Source organism: Mauremys reevesii, linkage group 2 (assembly GCF_016161935.1).
Source record: "Mauremys reevesii isolate NIE-2019 linkage group 2, ASM1616193v1, whole genome shotgun sequence".
Taxonomy (NCBI): domain Eukaryota; kingdom Metazoa; phylum Chordata; order Testudines; family Geoemydidae; genus Mauremys; species Mauremys reevesii.
In genome coordinates, this window is record NC_052624.1 from 59,216,422 (window position 1) to 59,234,204 (window position 17,783).

Sequence of the window (17,783 nt, forward strand, 5' to 3'; positions counted from 1 at the left end):
GGGGATGGTGCATGTGCACTCCTGTCATTAGGGTGAATGAGAAAGGGGGGCAGAGTGGGGTGGGGGCAGACCTGGTGCAGAGTGGGAGCAGAGCCTGGGAGGAGCTGGGGTGGACTGTGGGTGAGGCTGACGGCACCCCAATGTGTCCTGATATTTTAGTGTTGTGATCTGGTCACCACTTCTGTCATACAATGCAGCGTGCTCAAAGCAGACTGTTTCTTTGGGGAATTTAGCTGCTGAACGCTAATAAGTCTCTACTGAGCACATACAAATTGAGATTTTTCAGAGCCTCATAACTGGGCCAAATTTGGGTAGATTTTCATGGGAATGGTAAAAGGCACATCCCTGATACCAGTGAGACATGCCCATCTCCTCCAAATTTCAAATCCCTGCTCTCAAGCATTTAGGTGATAAAACTTCTCAATTAAACAGTTTAAGAATTTTTTAATATGGGCAAAACAACAATATTTTGCTCAAACCTCATTCTGAGAAATCATTGAACCATTTTTGCTGAAATTAGAAAAAAAAAACAAAAAAAACCAACCTGAGGCAGATACCAGCATGGAAAGTTTCAGCCCAAATAATTAAATCTTGGCAAAGTTATAAACATCTGACAACAGGTCTTACAATTGGAAGTGTCAGGCAACCTTAGCTATAGGCAGTGGGTACCTGCACGGCCTATAAAATTAATCCACTTTCCCCTGTCATTATTATAAATGTGGATTTTGTAATCAGAAGTGTCCTTTGATTGTTAAATCAGACAGCAGGCGTGGAGATAATGATCAGCTATAAAGGGTCAGCAGGGCTTTTACGCTTGTATTTTCCACACTATCACTGTACTGTTAGGTAGGGAGTTTCTGGGTTTTTTTCACCACTCTCTCGGGTTTTTTTTCCCCTGTTAAGGCTAGGGCTGGACGTACCACCATTGTGATAGCTCACCGGCTCTCCACAATCCGAACAGCTGACATTATTGCTGGATTTCACAATGGTGTTGTTGTTGAACAGGGAACACACAGTGAACTCATGACACAGAAGGGTGTCTACTATTCTCTTGTGATGCAGCAGGTAATGAGATGTGATAGAGCACTCCTGACTAAATGCTTCGGATTTACTGGCCATTTCTCTACTCCAGAACATTATCTGCATATCTCACTCACAGGTGCTGATTTTTGTATTTGCTGGAGGGTGCTCCTCTCCGTCCCCCTCCTCCTCCCCCTCCCTTGTGACCTGTGGGCAGGGCCTTGGGGGGGTGGCAGGGAGGCTGAGCAGGGGCAGAGCACAGGCGGGCCTCAGGGAGAAGAGGCTGAGGCTGAGCAAGAGCGGGGCCTCTGGTTCGAGTGCGATGAGGCCTTGGGGAGGAAGAGGCCAATTGGGGTAGGGGCCTTGGGGCGGAGTGGTTGGCGGGGTATTGGGGTGGGGGCACAGTCCAGGCGCTGGGGCCCACAAAAGATTATCCAGCCCTGCAAGTGCTGAACACCCCCTAATTTTTTTTAATTTTTTTTTTTGGTGGCTGCTTGAGCCACTGAGCCCCCACAGTGTCGGCGCCTATGATCTCACTGATACTATTGCTGACACATGCAGGTTCTGCACTGAAACAGCTGGGCCATTTTCACTTTGCAGTTTCTGTATGTTTTCTAGTTGAGTGAAAGTTGATCAGTCAATCTTGTTTCTGAGTTGGAAGTGGTTGTTTTTCACCGGTAGCTTCACATTTACCCAATGTAATGAGTCAAAAACATAACTGAGCAAAAGAGGTGGATGACATCATCACAGAACTGTTAGATCCCGGATTTGACTGAGCTATATAGCTAGTGGGGCGGGAAAAACATACAGAACCAAATTCTCTGCTGGGGTAAGTTGCAACTGCACCAACTTATACTGGCAGAGAACTTGGCCTATACAAATTACGATGTGAAAGTGACCATGTAACCAAAGTGTTGTTATTTTGTTTGTTTCCATACCAAGTATACTGTTCCTTCCCCTTGCTGCAAACTGTCTTGTGACTGTGTATCACTATTCCTTGCTTGTCACTAGGGTCATGGTGGAAACACTCAAAATGAGATGTCAGAAAGCAATGAAGAGACAGAAGATGAAGACTATGAGGAAGAGGATCTCGAAGATCTCAAGATGGAGAACCTGACTGATCTTGGTGGTTTTGAAGAACCAGGAATCATTGAGATGGGAAGCATTCCTAAGAGATCCAGAAGGTGTAAAAGCAGAAAGATCTCTTCTAAGAAAAAGTCGTCTGAAAAGAAGAAGAAAACGAAGGAGAAAGAGGTTAGTGTTAAAATTCAGTTTAATCCTAAAGTTTAGTGATGGCTTGTGAGAATAGGAACAAAGGTCATTCTATTTTCTTTTTAAAAAAGGCTTTAAGCCATGCCACATTTGCTATGATCCTGTGATATGCAGCGTTGACCTGGGTGAATACTTGAATTGGGAATCTTCAGGGAAAACACAGGTGTAAACAAATCAGTCTGATCTCTTGAGACAGAATTAACCTGCTACACAATATTGTGTTAAGGAGCTTTATGCTTGTTAGTTATCTTTTTATTAAGATGTTCAAATAATAATAATAAAATGTTTGATTTATTGAATACAGTATCAGAATCCATAACATACCTAACCTTGCTAGATGTTTGTGTTTGTTTCTCAACCTTTCTCAGCTCAGACCCTATTTGTAATGGTCTGTTATGACCCAGAGACTTCGTAAGACACTCCTAGACCCAATGCTCTCCCCCGCCGCAGGGCTCCATCAGGAGTTTGGTGGAGCTCAGAGCTAAGATTCCATATGTTCTAGCCAGATGTAAACAGCAACTGGGGGGAGGGGTGGTAAACCAAGACACCCTCTCCAAAAACACACAACCCTCCCACATACAACCCATGGGGTGAAGAGGTTTGGGGGGCTGGAGGTAAAATGGAGAGATTAGGAGTCTGGGGATGTAATGAGAAGGAGTTGGAGGGTCTGGGAAAGGAAATGGGGGCAGAGGGGTGTAGAGGTGCAGTTTGGGGCTGAGGGAAGGATATGGGGGCAGACAGATCCAGGGGAGGGGTGGCAAACTGATAGCTCCCCAAAAACCACAGCCACGTCATGCAGCCCCTGGAGAGAAGAGGGTAAAAGAGTGGGGGGATTTGGGGTCCAAGGGTTACAGTGAGGGGTTGTGGGAAGGAGTTGAGGTGGGTAGGGGCCAGGATAGGTGGTATGACAGAGGGAGAATCGCTTGGCTGTAGGGGAAGGCTACATCAGAGGGTCCAAAATGGGGTGCAGGACAAGGATTATGGAAGAGGGAGTGTTGCCCAGCTGTGAGGTGGGGGTTACATTCGGGGGGGCAGTGTTTACCACAGATTTTGACACCAGCTGCTCTTTTGCAGCTCCTGTCCCGCAGGGCTAGCTGGGCTTGGCTCCTTACTCCAGGTGTTGCAACCTCAGAGGTTGCAGCATTGCTCAGGTTTGGCCTGATGAGGGGGCCAACCGGGCCAAATTTATGAGAGTGGCATTGCAATCATGTGCACCACGTCACAAAGCCTGGAGGGCGGAGCTGAGCCCAGCCAGCCTTGTGATCCTTAAACACATTCAGTAAAGTGAAGAAATCAGATGGGAAGACATGAAATTATTGATGTCACAAAGTTCAGCAGGCTTGTATGGTTGAAGCGTGGGCAGGCTTTTCCAGTATCTGAAACACAGGCAAAGATAACCAGGCGAGGCCATCACAACTGGCTCAGAACCTCATCTAATAATTTGTACCAGTTCCTATGTTTTCATTTCATCTTCCACAACTTCCTCAACAAATGTATGGACATTTTGAATAGCTCAGTGAAGTTGAATTGAGCTGCCAAGTATTTTTCAAGGGAGATGAAGCCTAAATCACTGTTTCATATGCCTTTTCCATGCATCTGATAATGAGTCATAGTCTGTATTTTGTAAAAGACAAAACAGACTAACTGACATAAGTCGACACAATTGTATTACTGCCAACCCACTAGCATTTAGCAGAGGCTGAACTAGACTGATCTGAGCATAAAAAGAACAGTGAGACTTTTAGGTTGTTATAATGATTCATGTGTTAAAGTTGCAAACCATGGTCACTGACCCTATTTGACATTTCACTGAACTATGTAGACCCCATCCCACCCACCCCTCTCCCCACACCGCCCCGTTAGCCTTTTGTTAAATTTATACCTGCAGATTTTCTTCTTTGCAATAGCAGTTTTAAGACCTTAAATTACAGAGCGGCAAATCTTCAATACATTTGCTCATTCAGTGTGTACATTGGAGGCTGGGGCGAGTTATCTATGAACAGTTGCTAGGACAGTTTACTGATTTACCCCCTAGCTGAGGAAATTGTCATGTTCCACAACTTTCAATGAACAGTTGAATTTTATCTCTTATGTAGGAGGAAAATCTCCCTGCTGTGCCTTATTCCAGAATTCTGGCTCTGAACAAACCTGAGTGGCTGCATATATTCTTTGGCGTGATTGCTGCTGCCTTCTCTGGTGGCGTCCACCCTGCATTTGCAGTTATATTTGGAAAAATCATTGGGGTAAGTTCAGAACTGTATGGTAAACTAACTTGAACCAGGCACAAATGCAGAACTTTAAATCCTACCCGACCCTCCAACTAGTCCTCTCTAGTGATGCCTTAGAGCCTCCTTCTACTCCCACTGTCACTGAACTCTACAAGTCTTTCTAATGACTTTAGCAGGAACTTGATCAAGCCTTTGATCTCCTCTCCCCACTTGGGACTTCTTGCCTATTTTCCAGCCCCATATTTGGAATGACTTCACCTTTCCAGAGAAGCAAATCACCTTCCCTTATCAAACTCAGTTTTCATTTACCCTGCTCCACTGTTGTGCAGGCTCCCTGCCTTGTACCTGACCCTGCTCTTTGCATTGTACCCGTTCTCTTCGGACAGTAAGCTCTTTCAAGGTACCTTGCATTCCAACGTGTTTGTAAGTACCAGGGACATCCATGGGACTGTCTGAATAATTAACCCCTTGATTCCTGAATCATTGCAGGAAAGAAATGGAGTCTTCCTTTGGATTCCAGTATATGATTGTTGGAAGCTGCTGGGAGTTGGAGCAGCAGCCAGGGAGAATGGTTGGAGCAAGATGTTGAGGGAATCTTTTATCTTCAGACAAGAGAAGAGGGGTGTTGTAGTCAGCTGGAGGGGCGGTGGATGGTCTGACGGAGTGACAGCATTCAGTGAAAGGCAGATAGGCACTGGTGAAGTGGCAGTCTGGAGCAGGGCTGGATTAACTTTTTGTGGGCCCAGCGCCACACATATGGGGCAATGGAGCATGGCGCAGGGGATTCAGTTGTCACATCCCAATGGCCTCCTCCCTCAGGGAGTCCCCGGGGAAGGCAGATCAGCATTGTATCTGGCTAACGCTGTTGCAAGCATCGCAAAGCACTTTGGTGAGAGTCAAAGGTGTGTGAGTGGGGAATGGAAGATTCCTTTGCAGGAGTACGAGAGGCCAAGTGGGGTGTGGAGGGGGGAAAGAAATCTGTCACACAGTCCCTGAGCGAGGAGCCAGCGAGGGGCAATGGGGTTTGGCATGGCAGGGGTGGCCCCGCAAGGCCCAGCCCAGTGTGAGGGCACTACTTACAAACCAGCAGTTGCCGGACGCACAATGGTCTGCCCGCCCCTGTGCTGCCACCATGCCTCTTCCCCTCGGGGGTGGGCCCTTGCCACATCACACAGCCCTCCCTGCCCAACCCCGGAACACACACTGATTCCTTATGGCCAAAGCCCCCCTGGACCCGCTATGACCAGCGCCTCCCCCAGACCCTGTCACAAATGCATAACACCCTGCACAACACCACAACTGCCCAGCACTCCACACAGAACCCCTACTCCCTACTGCCCCAACACACAGAGATCTTCCCCGCCCCCTCACAGCCCAGCACCCCCCCAGGCCTTCCAGAGACCCACTCCCACATGCCCTGCCTCCTGGCCCCCCTCACTGGCCCTGCTGGGAGACAACTGTGTCTGCCAGGTTGAGACACCATCGTCCTGGGGCAGGGAATCACTCTGGCCCCTCGGGAGTGACACAATCAGCCAGGCCAGGGCCTGCCACACCTGGGCTCCCTCAGGACCCACGTGCCTGGAAGGGCCCAGCCAAGCCCCCAACACCATTTCCCCTTCCCCCCTCAACTGGACAAGATGGGCCAGGCTTCTGCATCAGTCCCAGGCAGCTCAGGGAGACAGTGGGAAGCAGAGATTGCCCAGAGCCGGAGGTGCACTGAGGTCCGACCAGGAAGCAGAGAGAAGCCAGCGGGTGAGGCCAGGGAGTGGAGAGGAGCTCTTGGCAGCTGGCGGGCAGACCGAGAGGAGCAAGTGGCGGGTAGGGTCGGGGCAGGAGCCTGCGGGCTGGGGGGTCTCAGGGTACAGTGCAAGCAGAGCAGTCCGGGACCCTTTCTGAGCATGGGCCTGGCTCCATGGCACCACAGGTGCCATCGTAAACCCAGTACTGGCCTGGAGGCACTTTAGTGGAACTGCAGCTCACAGGCAAATGAGGGGAGGGTCTGGTGGAGGGTTGGAGAAGGAGCAGCTGATGAGAGGCAGGTCAGCTGGGAGAGGTGGAGTGACCTCCTGGCCAGCAGCAGAAAGCTGAGAGGTGGCAGAGTTCAGGTGCCGGGGAAGAGCTGAGAGAAGGTGAAGTTCAATCGTTTCTACAGTGTTTCCTGAGCTATTGTAACTGGTGGTCACTTTGTGCTTTTTTTACACAGGCTTTTCAAGAAACAGATCCTGAAAAAAGGAGCAAAAACACCACGTTGCTTTCTCTAATGTTTCTTGTCCTGGCAGTGATCAGCTTAGTAACACACATCATCCAGGTAAACTTCACTACATTGAAAAGTGAAAGCTGAGTATCTGGTCACATGCATTATGGTCAAGATTTTCAGATCTCGTTGAGAGGTATATTGGGGACATAATCAGAGGTGAAAGTAAGCTGGTATGGTCTGGTACGGCATACTGGCAAGAGCCAATATGCCATGTTGGACCGCACCGGCTTCCACAACTGGGATTAAAAGGGCTCTGGGCTCCCCGCCGCTGCAGAGACCCCAGAGCTCTTTAAATCCCATGCACAGCCTCGGCGGCTGGGCTGGGGCCGGGATTTAAAGGGCTCTGGGCTCCCCACAGCCGTGGGAGCTCCGAGCCCTTTTAATTCCAGCTGGAGCTCCGGTGGGAATTTAAAGGGCCCGGAGCTCTGTGGCAGCCGGAGCCCTGGGCCCTTTAATTTGCCCGTGAGCCCTGGGGGCTTCCAGCCACCTCTGCAGCTGGGAGCCCCGGGTTGATTTAAAGGCCTTGGGGCTACCAGCCACAGCTGGTGCCCCAGGGCCTTTAAATCTTGAGAGGCCACGCCTCTTCTGGTTGAGGCCACGCTCCCCTCCGGACTCTGGCAGTACCGGTAAGTCCTGTAAGTTACTTTCACCTCTGGACATAATGCAACTTTGTATTCACTATATTTCTTAGAAACTGTTCCAGAGCCAAGCCACTGAATGACTCAAATGGCTGGTATGGAATTCAGAGCCTTACCATTCCCGAATGCCAGTTACAAAGCAGCCCAGGGCAGCAATGCCTGAAAGATGCTGTTGACCATTGTGTGTCCTAGGGAGAATGCGTTTGGGCACAGCCCAGTTCCGCTACATTGGTGTGTACGTTACCAGTCGGCACTGTTAGATAGCAGTGTGAGTAGTGAGGCTAAGGAATGAGTAAGCAGGGAAGGTGACTCCACTGCTGACTTCTGCAGCTGGCTGCGGAAGCATGTGGGTGGGGCAGTACGATGAAACTTCAGTTTCCAGGAATGTGTGTGGTACCTTTCACCAGCTTTAAACTAACGTCTGAAACCATCTCCCAAAACACTGTGTGTAGGTTCTGTGAACTGTGTGGCTGAACAGTTGAAATATCATCACATTTACAGCAGGTTGTTCTAAATATGACTGTACAGCCCAGCACATACAATTCAACTGTTGTATTTCCCATTCTCCCTTTTCAGGGATTCATGTTTGGAAAGTCTGGGGAAGTTCTGACCAAGAGATTGCGATCTTTGTCATTCAAAGCATTGCTTCAGCAGGTACGGGCCTCGTTTCTGGGTAAGAGCGATAGACAGCAAATATTCAGCACTCCTGCCACGTTAGCCAGGTGGCTTTTGTGGGCTGATGTTTATATAACACCATGAAAATTCCTGGTTCCATACAGCCTGTGTAGAGCCTCCCTCCAACACGGCTTCAAGAGAACCCATCCTTTTAGTGCCACTTCAACACTGCACAAGCGGCAAGTCTCTGAGCACACGTGCGAAACAAAATAAAGCAAAAGCATGTACAAATTAACTCAGTTCTGCTAGGAGAGCAGTCTAATTTTGATGCCATCTCTTTCAATGTCGACCATACTGAAGAGTGTATAAAGCATGCATGTATCTGAGTGCATTGGTATATTTGCAAAGATTAACAAAACAGAAGTTAAATCTCTATCTTACCCTGATGGTCATGATATAAATGTTTAGATAAATAAGTTTAGGTCTGTTTGCATCCAACTACATAGCAAACGGACCATATCATAACAGGTAAAGGTTCTCAAAGCATTATCTTTGCTCACTAGAGTGGTTTCTCTAGTCAAGATGACTATCTGGATCAGGACTGATTTACAATAATACTATTGCAACATGACTGTCCTTGGATATTCCCTCCTGATGGATCCCTGGGAAAGGACACAGCTCTATTTGTTCCTTGCAGAGGATTCTCTGTGGGTGAACGATTAAGCACCCTGCATATCCATTGGTAGCGCTTGGTATCACAGGGTTCTGCATATGCATAGGGACATTCTAAGGGGATGGGGAAGAGAGGGAAAATTACAAAAACCCCAAACCTCTCCTTCTTTTCCACTACCTTTAAGGATAATAAAGCTGATTCTCCTCCCACATGCACTCATATCGATCAGGAATAGCTCTACAGAAGTCAGTGTAATATAAAACGTGTAGGAGAGGAGCACTGTGACTATCCGATGTTGGTATGGGCGTGGAAGGCACTCTCATTATGGTGCCAAAGGAACGAGGAGTACGTGTGCCACAAGTACTCCTCGTTCTTTTTGCTGATACACATTGACACAGCTACCACTCTGAAACTGTCATTATGGTGCATGACACATACTTGACTCTAAATTCTAAAATCTTTGCAGTTGTTAGCACCTGGATTGTTAACAGTTTAATCTTCTGAGGGTAAGAAAAGTTTATTTTAAGATCATTTTCAGTTTATCTGACAAATGTTGCTCATCACAGAAGAAGAGTGAGTATCTTAGTGCTTATGTTGGCTCTCTCTCTTCCCCCCACACACGTGCTAGTCAAGCTTTAAATGTCCACACATTGTACTAATGACCCTGACCAGTCTGAGTTACGGTAAGAACATTTCATTTGCAAAAGCAAAAATAATGGAACCGTCTATTCCCTTGCAGGAGATTGGCTGGTACGACGATCCTAAAAATGCCATAGGGGTTTTGTTAACCAGACTAGCTACAGACGCTTCACAGATCAAAGGGGTATGTTTGTTTTTGTTTTTATGTTTTGCTTACAACTATGAATTGCAGTGTTGGCAAGGGGCGATGAAGTTATTTTGGAAAATGAGTTGGTAAATCTACTCTAGAGACTGGCTGACACATTTAAATAGCACACTGTCAACGTCTTGGAAACAGTTTCACTGGTCCCAATTTATGACGATTACCAAAGCTTCAGCAGATGTTCTTACACCTTCCATTTCCTTACTGTAAGGGCTAAGTAAACACCTTACTAACTTTAAAAGTCCAAGAGCCAGTGTAAGCACTTCTGCACCACTTAAACCACATGATGGAGGAAAGTCTTCAGTGTACCAAGCGGCCCTAAAGCCCCACTTCGGTTGCTTGGAGGGGCTGTAGTGTGGGAGAATTGCAGTCAATACCCTGACCTCATGTTAACATGGGTAGATTTCTTCTTCCCAGCTCTGTCCACTGCATTTCATACACAGGAAGCCTGTTTATGTGGGCTTTATGGGGTGAAGTGAGTTGTCATTAATACAGAGTATCAGTGATGGCAGAAGCACAAGGGACTGTGTGACTTTGGGGAGTGGGGTAGGATAGGAGCCACCGCAAATCCTGCAGATAAGGGGCAAATTCTGCAGAATTTGCCCATCTCTCCTTTCCTCCCCACCACACAACCCCATCAAAAAAATTCTGAAGAAAAAAATCAGCCATACTTTTTAAAATAAATTCACTCATGAGCAAAGAGTAATAAGTTTCCTGATTTATTCAATAGTTTAAAATAACATTAAATTTCTACTTCACTTGTCTTAAAAAAACAAATCCTTCCTCAACTCCCAGATTCACTAGACTCACTAGATCCTCAGACTCAGTAGATTTCATACTCTCTCCCATCTCCTCTTTACTGGCCAGCACAGAATGGGAATCAATCAAAGATTTGACTGAACGTACAATTACTTGAATCTTTAAAAACTGCAACTTAATACTTGAGGATAAGGTCCATCATCCCAGCTGTCAAGGTAAAACAGGTGCATGGGATCCAAACTATGAAAAAGCTTAATAGATCCCCGGAGCAGTGGTTCTCAACCGGCTGCGAGCAGGTTTCAGGTGGTCCGCCAAGCAGGGCCAGCATTAGACTCACTGGGGCCAAGGGCAGAAAGCCAAAGCCCCACCTCATGGGGCTGAAGCCCAGGGCCCTGAGCCCCACCACATGGGGATGAAGCCAAAACCTGAACAATGTAACTTCGTGGGGAGCCCTGTGACATGGGGCCCCAGGCAATTGCCCTGCTTGCTACCCCGTAATGCTGGCCCTGGCTTTTATATGCAGAAAACCAGTTATTGTGGCACAGATGGGCCATGAAGTTTTTATAGCATGTTGGGGTGGGGGGGAGAGGCTCAGAAAGAAAAAGGGCGAGAACCTCTGCTCTGGAGAACCAAGGAAAATCAAGGAGTGAGAGACAAGGTGAGTGAGGTAATATCTTGTATTGGACAAACTTCTATTGGTGAGAGAGAGAAACTTTCAAGCTTACACAGAGCTCTTCTTTAGGTCTTCTTCACCGGGAGAAGTTGGTCCAATACAAGATATTACCTCACCTACCTTCTCTCTCCTATAGCCTGGAACCAACATGGCTACTGCTAAGTAAATGGGCAGCCATATGTTGTGCTAGCTGAAGTCTCAAAGCATAGGCGCCAACATTCTTGGGCACCAGTGGGTGCCACGTAGTTGGTGCCTATGCCTCAAAGTGATCTTTATGTATAAGCCCCAGAGTATATGGCAATAATTCATCTTGGCATTGGTTTGGTTGTATAACTTTATTGAACACAAAAGTCTCTTGAGGGCAGGAAAGCCTCTGGCTACCAAAGAAAGTATCATACTTCCCATCCAAGGTTTTCTTGGTTTGTCCACAGTGCGATATTTGAAAGATGGATTGTTTCCACAAAACTTTCCATTTCATCTGCAAGCATGAGTAGAGCTGGCAAACATGTTTTCAGTGAATGGTATTTTTGCTGAAATATGTATTTTTAGGGACCCTAAATCTGGTTAAATTTGACTAATAGTCAAAAGAAATAGGGAGGGAGATTTATTTTAAGTCTAAATGTTTCATTTTGACCATTGAAAAATAAGCCATTTCTACTTTTGTTTTGAAATGGCATTTCATTTTCAAATTTGGCCAAATAAAAAAAGAGGAGAAAAATACTGCAAAATGGCCAAATCAATACAAAAAATTGTCTGTGTGTGGGGGGGGGGGGTGTTTAGTCAACCAAAATGTTTTAGTCAGTTTGAAATTATTATTTTTTATTCGACAAAAAAAAAAATTAATTGTTTCAGATCTAATCGAATCAATTGCCCCCATCCCCCTGGTTTTCCAGTTTGGCCCCCAGCTGGAAAATCCACTATTTGCTCAGCTGAGCCATGAGTATTGTCACAGTTTACATAGATGGCTGTGCCAATCATCACTTTTAATTTCTTGATGACATGGATGTGCAGATCCTTAGGGAGAGAAGAGCTCTTTGGTGTGAACGCTCATTTCCTACTGCTAATACTGCTGAAAACAAAGTGCCTAATTAAAGGAACCTGCAGCTTCCATTATCTTCAGCTGATGTACAGCACCTATGAAAATCAGGCCCTAGGTGCCTTAAGCTGGGCACCCAATAACTGAAATGCCCCAAATTAGAGGCTGTTGGCTCTTCATGATTTCTGTGCCTTGTTGTGGCACAGGAGGACCCTGATATTTTTTGTTGAATTGAGCCCATGTGGCCACATTTTCATCAGGCTTCCTGAACCTCACCCACAGCTAGAGGTATTTGCATATTTAATTGTCCATATGGGTTTTTGCATATATAATTGTCCATTTTAAATGCACAACATTTATGATTGTTCTCCCTCTGAATATTTAATCCTAAATGAACAATGATTTCATACATTTGATCTCTATTTAGTGTGTCAGGAATTAACTCTAACTTTGGACTCTTTTGCTTTTAATAGGCTACTGGAAGCCGACTTGGCTTGTTGACTAAGACTGCCTGTACCCTTCTGACTGCCATCATTATTGCCTTTGTATATGACTGGCGATTAACTTTGCTTATCCTGGCCTGCATTCCTTTCATTATTGCTGCAAATGCTATTAGATTGAGCTCTGTGGCTGGTCATGCGTCAAAAGATCAAAAAGCTTTGGAAGAGGCTGGACGAGTAAGATCTCCAATATAAACTAAATGGGTATAATGTTATATCGTTTTAAGGACAACGTTGTCAGTGATTATTTTCTACAGAAATTACTCTGAAAATATATTAAATAAAACAGTGATAAAGAGAGACATTCTATTATAGTGGGATGCTAGCTCCACTCTAGTTAAGGTTGAGGATGACTTTTCTTATTGCTTTAAAATCCACATAGTTACTCATATTGCCTTGAAATTCAATGGCAAAAAAATTATGTTAACACAAAGTTAAGGTTGTTTGGTGGCATGTGGTCCCCTTGGAGAACCTTGATTTGAGCAAAACTCAAACTTCTGAACATCAGGAATTGCAGAGTTAAGGTTGCCCATGCAACCTTAACTCTGCCCTCTTTCAGTAATTCCGCAATGCTCCCTGTTAACACAAGGTATGTGCCCAGGGGGTCTGGGTGGGTTTGTACTCATGCAGCTAGCTCAAGCCACTGCTCATGCCACCCTAGCTATGCACAGTGGGTACATCTATGCGAGCTGGGACTCGCACCTCCCAGTTTAAGTATAGGGCTCGCACCTCACAGCTGGCAATATCCTTTGTAATTAAAGCCCCGTGCCCTGTTACTGACATAACCTACACAATTCCACATAGAACTGAGACATGCTTCATCCTGAAGGTACACATGCACCTCCTGCCTTTCCACACACACACACACATAGATCTCTTCATATCCCAGCCACAGCTCTGTCACACATCTCCAAGTCATCCACAGATCTCCCTAACACACCTACCAAGCAGAGCTAACTACTTCCTCCACTCTTCAGTACAACTCCATCTGCCACTGAGCACACTCACTTTGCCTGGAGTGTGCATAGATAATAAATGCTTAGATTGCTCATATGGCAGCTCGCTACTGAAAATTCCCTTTCTAATGCAGCCCCCATGCCCTGCTAATGATAGAAGGGACACAATTCTGCACTGTACTGATGAACACAGGATCCTGAAGGTACATACCTAGCTCCTCCCTTTGTTCAGACATCGGAGGGTGGCAGACACAGAGTTCCTCCTATCCTAAGCTCTGCTCTCTCCCATGACTCAGAGTGATCCACATGTCCTCACATCACCAACACACTTTACTTCCCGGAAACTCCAGGACAATCCTGGAGGTTTGGCAACCTTCATTCCAAGAAAGTTTACGCATCCAGTTTTCCACCCAAACGCTTTGATTGCATTTCTCCCAAAATGAAATTACCTCCTATGACTCTCACATTGTAGCAATCTCCAGCCATTCAGTTCAAAATTCCTTTCATCTTAGGTGTGTGTGTGTGGGGGGGTGTAATTAACTTATCTTTAGTATCAGAGGGGTCGCCGTGTTAGTCTGGATCTGTTAAAGCAGCAAAGAGTCCTGTGGCACCTTATAAACCAACCGACATATTGGAGCATGCACCCACCACCTAGAAACCTTTTTTTAAAATGGCTGGTTTTAGGTCTTATATCTCCAGAACGTCTGGTGCAACAGATGACAAGTTTGGGTCACTAACCCTGCCCTGCCATCTCCTGAGGTGCACCACTATAAATTGGTGAAGCTTATGTGGGTGCAAGATACGTGTAGTGATCCAAATTTGGGGTCATTTGACCAAGAGGTTCACGAGATGCCATTTCCTACCCAATAATCAGCTTTTCTAAAGGTTCGTTCTAGTAATGTTTTTTTGCCCACATCTAGAGATCAGACCATGGGTCTGATCCTGGCACAAGGGTCTCACTCACTTGAGGGTTATCCCCAGAGAATACATGGCATCCACTAGCCACTTGGGGGAAGCAAGATTCAGAGCATTATTATCAAGAGAGTTTGGCCATCCACTTAGGCTCTTGAGTAAAGGTCAAACACTCCACAAGTTACATTGAGCATGTATGTAAAGCGAACCCCAAAGGATTTGCAGATAGAATATGGTCAAAGCGGCTAGATAGACTGAAGAGATGCACAGTGTTTGTTTCTGAACTCCCCCAGCTAGTGGCAGTTCACGGTCCCCTTTGCTGAAAACCTGGGAAAGCTTGGCTGGCATGTTGCTAAAATCTGTTACTATCAGGCTTCTATTTTGGAGGGGGGTGTAATGTCATCAAAGTATTTTTGTTTAAAATAAATAGGCGTGCAAATGCTTGCTGGCAAGAGAGGAGCATTTTATGGGATGGAGGAGTTAGGGGAATAGGGTGAGAGGGGTTTGGGGGCTGCACGGAGAAGAGGGGGGATTATGGGGAGGGAGATAAATGGGGACGGGTGGTAGAGGAGGTTGGGTTTGGGGAATGGATTCTGGGAAGCAGACATGGGGGTTTGTTGCATGGGGTCTGGGGGAATAGGGGCAGCTCCACATTCTCCCCTTCTGTTCCTCTTGTGTGTGTGCTTGAATCTGGGGGACCCCCTAGCTCTCTAGGGGAGTCTTAGCCCCTCTCCCCACCCCCTGTATGTGAGGTGGAATTTTGGGGGGGGCGCTTGCCTCTCTGGGGGTGTCTGAGCCCTGCACCTGACCCCCCTCTGTTTGCCAGGCTCTGAAGCTGCCTTCCCCAGCCGTGGGGATCTATCTGCCTTCCATGTCCCCTCTCCTGTGAGCCAGGGTCTGCAGTAGGCATTGCTTTCTGGGGACATCTAAGCCCCTCTCCCTACCTCCTCACATGAACTGGAATCTGGGATGCTTTGTCCCTCTAAGGGAGTCTGGCCCCCTCTCTCCGCATCTCCCCATGTGAGCTTGGATCAGGGAAGTGCGGGTCCTCTGAGTGGGAAGCTTAGAACAGGCATGCTCAGAGCATGGCCCAAGAACACACTGCTGAGAGAGGGGTGAGGAGCTGAGAATGGGCATGTCAGAAACTCTACAGTCCTGGGGAGGGGGAATGGGAAAACCCACTGGCATGAATGGAGCAGTTCATATGTCTCAGAGCTAGGTGACCAGGTGTCTCAATTTTATAGGGACTGTCCCGATATTCCGGGCTTTGTCTTATATAGGTGCCTATTACTTCCCCCCCCCCCCCGTCCTGATTTTTCACACTGTCTGGTCACCCTCCTCAGAGCTAGATTCTGTCTGAATTCAGGCTGGGTGTTCACTTTCAGCTGAGAACATCCCATTGAGATGAATGGGCCACTTCACAGCTCTCTGAGACTATTATGATGCTGATGGATGTGTGGAGCTCCTCTGCTCCATTGGCCTTCTAATTGTATACAGCATTATAACTGAGCACCAGCTCTGCTCTGGCTAAGGTGGGGAAGCCCTTCCTGTTTAAAGGATGACTACTAAGCATGCTAAAATCTGTGTGTTTACACAGATTGTCTTGAAATTTGCTATGTGTCATGAAAGGGTAGGGTAGGGTGAGTGATCCAAAGATGGGGTCATTTGAGTATGGGGTTCCCCAGAGCCTCCAGGGGAAAAAAATTAAGTTCGCAGATTCTAGCAGCTTTGAAGTTCTACGCCCACCCTGAGCAGAAATCTGAAAATGAAATGTAAACTTTTGTTTTGTTTTAATTTGGAGAAATGGACTCTGAGCACAGGCTCTCAAACTGTGTTTGAAAAGAAAATTAATTACAAGGGGTGATTGCAGTGTAAGAGTAAATGGGAAGAAGGGGCTGTTTTGGGTCTAGAGCAAGGGATGGGGGCATAGGTGCTGACTCTGCGAGTAGAAAAAAATTGATGGATGCTTAGCACCCACTGGCAGCCAGCTCCCTCCCTTCCCCCACAGCGCCTCCCACCCACTGGTGGCCCCACAGATCAACTCCTTCCCCCTCCCTCCCAGTGCTTCCTGCCCACCACAATCTGCTGTTCCGCGGTGTGCAGGAGGTGCTGGGGGGAAAGGGGAAGCAGGGGGATGAGGTGCACTCACGGGAGGGGGAGGAACTGGGTGTGAAAAAGCAGGGTGGGAAGACTGGGGTTGGGGGTGGGGCTTTGGGGGAAGGGGTGGAGTGGGGGTGGGGCCTGGAGCTGGGGAAAAGAGGAAGCTGGTACATGAGGAGGGGGATAAATGAGGATGAGTGGTAGGGTGGGAAGAAGGGTTGGGGGCTCAAATAAGGGGGATGGTGGGGATTGGGGGAGTGTGAGGGGAGAGGATGGGGAATGTGAGGGGTGACAGAGGAAGCTGAGGATTTGGGGGTGGGCTGTCAGCCCTGAATTCTCCCCTTCTGTGTGTGCTTAGATCTGGGGGAGCCCTGCTCCTCCATGTGAGCTGGGATATAGGGACCCTGCTCTTCTTGGAGTGTCTGAGCCTCTCACCTTGCCCCCCAGTGAAGCCAGGATCGGGGAGGTGGGGGTGGGAGGCTAAAGATCATGCACATTTAAACATCTGAAATCCAGAAAATGAGAAGTTAAGATACACGTCACCCCTGTGGCAGTGCTGGTCAAAGCGTGTGGGGGAAGGGCCTGGTTTGGAGGAGGGTGGACTGGGTGGGCCTGGCACATGGCTGGGGAAGCCTGGCAGAAGCAGGAGCAGGAGTCCCCACTGGGGGTGGGTAGTAGGAGTGTGAGGCTCACCCAGCTCAATGTGCTGCTCAGGCTACATAACCAAGGTAGCATGCAGCCCTCCAGTGAGCTGCTGCCTGGGATATGGGTACTCAGAGCAAGGAGCAACTTCTTACCTTTTAATGGCTTCTATAGTGCCAGCTAATGCTGCTGTACAACAAAATGTACAAGTGAGGAAGGAGTACTTAGGAATCATATAGCAGCCATGCTGGCTTAGTAGAAAGATCACTGTGTGACCATAGGCAAATAATTTAATGGTTGTGCCTCAGTTTCCCTGAGAATGATACTTAATCTCCTTTTATTAAAAGAAAAACACTTGGAGAGCAAAAGATGAAAAGTGCTACAGATGTGCTAAATACGTAGTGGTGGGAGTAGACTCAAACGGAAGAGAATACTTCATATCTGTCTTGTCTCCCGATTTAGATTTCAACGGAAGTGGTTGAAAATATAAGAACTGTGGCTTCATTAACTAGTGAAGATGCATTCTATGAGAGATATAATGCTAATTTGAATGGTCCATACAGGTAGGATTTGCTCTCAAACAATTCTGTTTTTTAAAAGCAATGAATACATATTTTCTTAATTTAAAGCAACTCAAGATTTATTCATATTACATTCATTT

At 47.0% G+C, this 17,783-nt stretch overlaps 1 protein-coding gene across 1 annotated transcript in view; it reads left to right on the forward strand.

Annotated features, from left to right (window-relative positions):
- Positions 1-17,783, forward strand: part of LOC120396980 (ATP-dependent translocase ABCB1-like) — a 45,945-nt gene that overhangs the window by 17,746 nt on the left and 10,416 nt on the right. Inside the window, exons 12-19 of the mRNA XM_039522289.1 lie at positions 904-1,065; positions 2,032-2,274; positions 4,389-4,535; positions 6,724-6,828; positions 7,992-8,069; positions 9,443-9,526; positions 12,486-12,689; positions 17,585-17,685. Of these exons, the coding sequence (XP_039378223.1) occupies positions 904-1,065; positions 2,032-2,274; positions 4,389-4,535; positions 6,724-6,828; positions 7,992-8,069; positions 9,443-9,526; positions 12,486-12,689; positions 17,585-17,685 (1,124 nt within the window). The remainder of the gene's footprint in view (positions 1-903; positions 1,066-2,031; positions 2,275-4,388; positions 4,536-6,723; positions 6,829-7,991; positions 8,070-9,442; positions 9,527-12,485; positions 12,690-17,584; positions 17,686-17,783) is intronic.